Source organism: Hevea brasiliensis, chromosome 10, assembly GCF_030052815.1.
Source record: "Hevea brasiliensis isolate MT/VB/25A 57/8 chromosome 10, ASM3005281v1, whole genome shotgun sequence".
Classification (NCBI taxonomy): Eukaryota; Viridiplantae; Streptophyta; class Magnoliopsida; order Malpighiales; family Euphorbiaceae; genus Hevea; species Hevea brasiliensis.
The window spans coordinates 12,295,375-12,302,541 of record NC_079502.1 but is presented as its reverse complement, the minus strand read 5'-3'; the positions used below and the strand labels follow the sequence as shown (position 1 = coordinate 12,302,541).

Here is a 7,167-nt window from a genome sequence, read left to right as displayed (position 1 = left end):
GCTTGGCCCAATTGCCTCGGCTTGCTTTCATAATCACAGCTTTCCAACTTCCATTATTGTATTTTATTTATAATATTCTAATTGATTAAAACAATATATCTTATTAATTTTATTTTTTTAAAACTTTTTAATCAACTTTAATTAGGGTGAAATATTCACAATGCACATTAAAAAAATGAAATAAATATATAGACAAAAAATTCATGATAATTTGGCATTATGATAATAAAAAATTAAATTTAATTGATTATTGAAAATTAATATATCTTAAATAAAATAGAAATATTTAAAAATTAAAAAAATAAATCCTAAACTGATTAAATAAAGTGGCTAGAGTTTTATTATAATTAATATACTATATTAGAGAGTGTAATCATCATACGATTTTTTTAAATAATAATAATAATTATTATTATTAGTATTATTAGTGGTAGTATTAGATAAACTTATCTATATAATATATAAATGTGTGAAGGGAGAGAGGAACATTAGCATTACCTAAATTGTTCTTCATTTTTTATAATATTCACAATTATATTTTTTATTATTTAATTTAGTTTTATAATTTATATAAATTTAAAATTGTTAGGATTTAAAATTTAATTATCTATATAATTTTAGAATTTTTATAAATCTAACATTCTTAGTCCTACTTATATTTAAATTCCATTTAATTAAATTTTTATTATAATATAATCTAAAATAAAATTTTATAAAAATACCTTCATTATTTATATTATTTATAAAAATAAGAAGATATTTTATTTATATAGATCACTTTTTTAATGAGTCTTAATATATTTCTATCTCTATCTTATAATTATTTATGTAAAAATATTTTAATACAATTATATTTCAATTTATCTAAATAGCAAAAAAATAAATTAATTTTAGCTAGCCAAACATATAAATTCTTTTATTAATATTTTTAAAAATTTTTTTAATTTAATTTCTTTTAAGTTCATTTAAAGAATAATTTATATAAAATAATTTATATTTTTTTAATTATAGATGTATTTCTAAAATTCTTAATTATTGCATTAATATATAAGACAGTTCTAATTAAAATTGAATTTTTAAATCCTATGTAAATACTACTACATTTATTGATAAGCTATATACATATATATAAAGGGGAAAATATTTATTTTGCCCAAATTGCCCTTCATTTTTAAAATTAATTATAATTATATTTTTATTATTGAAATTAATTTTAAAATTTTTATAAATTTAAAATTCTTAATTCTTCTTATACTTTTATTTAAAATTTTATAAGAAGTAATTAAATAAAATAAAAAAATATTATTAATCTATCTATTAATTACAATTTTTTCTTTATTCTACTCAACTCAACTAAGCCTTTATCATAAAAAATTTTAGATTAAATCCTCAGAAATGTGTAATGCTTCTAAGTTATGTTGAACTACTCTCCTCCAAGTCAATTTAGGTCTACCCCTTTTTTTTCTTTCTATCCTCTAACCTAATGTACTCTACTTATCTAACTGGAGTCTCCATATGTCTATGTTTCACATGACCAAATCACCTCAATCTTCCTTCTCTCAACTTATCCTCAATTGGCACCACTCCTACCTTTTCTCTAATACTCTCATTACAGACTTTATCTAGTATAGTATGGCCATTCATCCACTTTAACATTCTCATTTCTGCAACTTTTATTTTAGACGCATATGACTCATTCAGTGTCCAACACTCACTACCATATAACATAGCCGATCGTATTGCTGTACGGTAAAATTTTCCTTTTCAACTTATTGGGAATCTTGCGATCACATAAAACTTTCGTGCCATGTCTCCATTTCAACCATCCGGCTTTAATCCTATGACTAACATCCTCCTCACAATTTTATCTTTATTATTGAAATTAATTTTAAACTTTATATAAATTTAAAATTCTTAATTCTACTTATATTTAACTTCAATTAAATATAAAATTTAACAAAAAGTAATTAACTAAAACATGAAATTAAAAAATAAAAAATAAAAAAAATTATTAATCTATCTATCATTTATAAAAATATAAAAAAATATATTTATAGTATCAGATAAATAATTTATCAATAATGCATATTAAAGACAATAACGTGCAGTTAATCCATATAAATTTTTCACTAATACTATTTAAAGACATAAATATGCATCACCAATAATTTAGCAATAAGTGCCTTCTAAACATTATCGTCACTAATTTTTTTTGTGACAGTGAAATTATCGCCAAATCCTTTAAAATGCCAATTCAGTAAGATTCTATATTGTCACTAGTAACATTTAGCAACAAACTATTTGCCACTAATTACTGAATAATTTTATTTTTTTAATATTAAAAAAATTAATATAAATTCAAATTTTAATAATATTTTAATAATAATTCTACTTATATCAAAAAGTATATTATAATTTGTAATATAATAATTCTATAATTATAACCCTGTAAGTGTTATTAATTCATTAAAAATTATTTAATTTATTTTAATAAAATTAATAAGTAAATATAAATATATTTAATTAAATAAAATTAACGTTAACTTTATATTAAAATCAAGAATTTAAATTTTTAATTGAATTTAAGTAGATGAATCATATTATTGGTTATAAATTTATAGTTTCTTTTTAATTATTTATATTTATAAAAATATAACTTTAATTAAACTTAAAATTTATTTTTGTATATAAAAAAATTTTAGTTAATTAATTTTTATTAAGAATAAAAATAAATAATTCTCAAATTATTATCCAATATAATACATTAAAAAATAATTTGTATTGAAAACTTTAATGAAATTATTATAATTGCATTTTAATTTTGACTAATTTAAGTAAATAGAATAAAACTAATACTAATTCTGAAATTTTAATAAAATCAAGTAAAACTTTAAATAAAAATAAAAAAGTGCTTAGACTTTTTTTTATTTATTAGTTCTATTTTAAAATTAATTATGTTCTTTACATCAATAAAATGTCATAATTTATAAATATATTAAAATTTTTTTAAAAATACTATTAATAAAAATTATTTAGTCTTTATTCAGATAATTAATTATTTAAAATAAGAATAAATTTATTTTTAAATTAAAATATAATAAAAAAGTCATAATATCAAATTTAAATGCTTATTTATTTCAAATTTTTATCTATTTATATAAATTTTATATTATTATTTAATGACTAAATGGCTAAAAAAAATAAAAACTTTAATGAATTTCTTCAATTCTAGCTAAACCTTTTAATTTTATCAATTTAATCTAAAATTTTAACATTAGTTTTAATTTTAACAATTAGTTTAATTGGATTACTTAATTGACAAAAGCAATTCAAATATTTACATATATTGTTAATACTTACCAATTTTTTATTTTTATATCAATTTTAGCTATTATTTTCAAATTGATATACAATATTATTTTAATTAATTTATCAATCATTTTGAAAATTATAATTACATCTATTAGGATTTTATTATTTGTTCTTACTTTTTTTAAAATATTTTATTTTTTTTCTTATTTTTTACCTTATTTTGAAATAATATGATAGAAAAGATGTAAACTAAAAGTATAAGTAGAAAAAAAAAAGAGGAAAAAAAATAAAATTTCAAATAATAAACTAGATATATTATGCATTTATATATTATTTTGTTAAAATTAATAAAAATACTAAAATTATTGAATATGTTAATAAAACTAAAAGAAATAGCTAAAATTGATAATAAATGGAAAATTTTGAATTATTTTTGCCAATTGATGAGTTCATTATTTTTAATTAAATTTATTATTAAAATTGAAAACATTTGGAAAAGTTTATGGTTAAATTAATATAATTAAAAGTTTTTACTAAAATTGATTATTGACATCAAGGTTTTAATTTTTTTTCATCTTTTAATTTTATTTAATTATGTAAATATATGAGTGTTTAGAGTTATATTAAAGAATAAAATTAATATATGATATAATTATAATCATGTAATTTTAAATTATATAATTTAACTTTCATCAATATATTTACCATATATACTTTTTAATTTAAATACTTAATTTTCTTTAATTTTTAATTTACCTTACATAGAATTATATATATAGAATAATAAATAATAAAAACTTAGTCAATCATTAACCTAGCTTTTTACTTATAATGTTTTGTTCTTATCTAATAATTAATTAATAAATATAAAAATATGAATGGAAGAATTTATAAAATAATCAAATTATTTTATAATATTTTAATTTGCAATAAATAATGTTAACATATTAAATTCCCAGTCTTATTAAAATTCTTATTTCAAAAAATACTTATATGGTTAAAAATCTTAACTCATTTTTTTTTAATTTACAGTTAAAATTGAGTTAAATAATTTAATGTAATATAGTTTTGATTGTTGATTTCTCTTCTTGTCATAATTTTGACTATTAAATTTATTTTAATTTTCATTACTTATTAAAAACAATTCATGTTAAATCAACATATAAAATTAAAGATAGAAATAAAAAAGACATCATAATTATTATCAAAAGGTAATTATTATTTTAATATTTTTATTTTTATTATTTAAATTCAATTATTACTTATTTATATTTTATTTGTTTGATTTTATGAGTATTTAGATTAAAATAGTAATCTTTGATCTTATAATTACATACAAAAAATTAACTTAAAATTATATGAAAATAAATTAAATTACGAATAACGGGTATAAATAATGTGGATGACGTGTTCAAAAAACTAGTTAAAATAAATATATAATAATTAGTATATACAATTTGATTGCTAATAAAGGATAGATAAATTTCAACACATTTATTTATCTTTGTGGTAAGGATAGAATGTTGCTAGCTTCAACTTCATAAATATAGTTTTACCATTCTATTATCTATCCCAAATGTTATATGGTTAGAACTAATCAAATTCTCTGCAAGCAAGAACTAACCAAACAAATCAAGGCTAATGAAAGATAAGATATCAGCAGAAGGAAATCCTCAGGGACGGTAAGAAAAATATCAATAAATTTTACTGCTAGAATCATTCATTAACTAGGATAACTTTATCCTTAAATCAATTAACTACTACTAATTGGTCACTAATCTAACTCAAAACGTATATATCATTGTAATCCATAATTTTAGCTGCAATATCATTCTACTATCTAGATGTCAAAATCACAAATAATAAATACAAAGAAAGCTAAAGAAAGTTATCAACAGATGCAAATCTCCAAGGGATTTTAAGAGAGTAAATTTATTGTCAGAATCATCCATCAACTAGGATACCATTAATTACACTTTGTCCTTCCTACTTCCTATCAATCACGAGGGAATATAGTTATCTCAAACCCACTACAACAAGGATTAGTTAAAGTTGTAAACTATATACAGGTATGCTTGTTGAAATTTGTAGACATTGTTTTTCGCTAGAGAAGAGAGAAATAAAGATGACCAGAGTTCTTGATATGGATGATGATGAGTGTTTCGACAGAATGGTGACTGCGATCAAGTTAATGGAAGAAAATGTTATAATTGCATTTGTGCAACAAGTAAGAGCTGAAGCCAAGAGCAAGCATTATAACCGACTTGCAGCACCTGTGCCTAAGAAAATGAGGGGCCATGGAGAACGCGAAGACAAGAAACTTCATTGTGATTCGTTTTTATTTCTTCATATGAAGTCTCCTAGAAGCATTAATGAAAACAAGAAAAGGGTCTGTGGCAAACGATGCTCTGAAAGTGGCAACAGTAGTGAAGATGAACAGAAAAAAAAGGAAATTGCTGAAGAGACCCAACATGACCCGTTTTGCAAATTTTGGTCCTGAGACACCACCTAACATGCCTGGCGAATGGTGGGATAAAATTCAAACAAAAGAAGGAACTGATGTGAAGTTGGTGATATTGAAACAGATGTTTGCTACTGATTTAAATCCTCACCACGATCATTTCTCAATCCCTTTTAGGCAGATAAGAGATTCCAGTTTTCTTACAGAGGATGAGAAGAGCAAGTTAAAGGAGCAGAAGGAGAACATACCTATTACACTCATGGAACCTTGTGGTGATGAGTCTAAGATGTTGCTAAGGCAGTCGAATTTGAAAAGTAGCAGTACCTATGTGTTGACATCTAGTTGGAAGAAAGTCTTAGAAAGGAATCATCAGGGATCATCAAGGAAATTCAAACAAAACGAAATAGTGCAGCTTTGGTCTTTCAGGCGCAACGGAGAACTCTGGTTGGCAATGCAAGTACTACTCCTAGCGGTAGTGGCAGTAAAGGGGAGAATGGGGATGGTGCAAGTACAAGTCATAGTACAATGTTGGACCTGGAACTACATTTATAATTTTCCAATTTTAGTTGTTTTGCTAGTTTATAGAGGTTAATTAGAGTTTGATTGCTGTAATCTTGGGCAGTTATTTCTATTTTAGACTAAACAATGTAATGCATAATTAGCGTTTTTGTCTAGTTATATTAAATTTCTACAGTTAAAAATCCAACAATTATGGATTTTTTTTTTAAGAATATATGTTTGTTTTTTTTAATTGAGTTCTCTTAATGATACTTGGGACAAATTGAGTTTTAGTTTAATCTTTTAATCACTCTTCTGTTATGATAAACCATCTAAATCCAACAATTATGCTATATACCATGATTGAATTCCATCAGCTTGTATGGGATTTACTGGTTTCCAAACGTTGATTTTGTTTTCCTTGGTTTCAGCAGCATCCTAACTAGTTTATCTGCTCTTTCTCTGTTTTTAGTCTTCATTGTATCAGCAGGGTTTTCCAGATTGATTAAAGCACTATGATGGATAATGGATGTATATAAAAGCTTATTATTATTATTATTATTATTATTATTATTATTATTATTATTATTATTATTATTATTATTATTATTATTATTATTATTATTATTATTATTATTATTATTATTATTATTATCATCATCATTTCTTGCCTTGATCTTAATCTAAACTATCACAATTAGGATATTCATTTGCACAGATTAGATATTGAAGTGTACTTTTGTTTCTTGCATTTTTATATTCTTGAAGTCATTATACTATGACATTCTGACTTCAATTTAGGATATATTATGTAACTTTGGGAAATATTTTTTAATGGATACTGATTTGGTTGATTTTTAGTAATTCATTTCATGTTCCTCTGCTTTTAGCACAAG

The 7,167-nt window shown here is 21.6% G+C and overlaps 1 protein-coding gene across 1 annotated transcript; it reads left to right on the top strand.

Annotated features, from left to right (window-relative positions):
- The first annotated feature begins 5,825 nt into the window (after positions 1-5,825).
- LOC110649883 (B3 domain-containing protein At2g32645-like) lies at positions 5,826-6,776 on the top strand. The gene is made up of 2 exons (XM_021804626.2): positions 5,826-6,281; positions 6,762-6,776. The coding sequence occupies exons 1-2, from the start codon at positions 5,826-5,828 to the stop codon at positions 6,774-6,776; spliced, it is 471 nt and encodes a 156-aa protein (XP_021660318.2).
- The last annotated feature ends 391 nt before the right edge of the window (positions 6,777-7,167 follow it).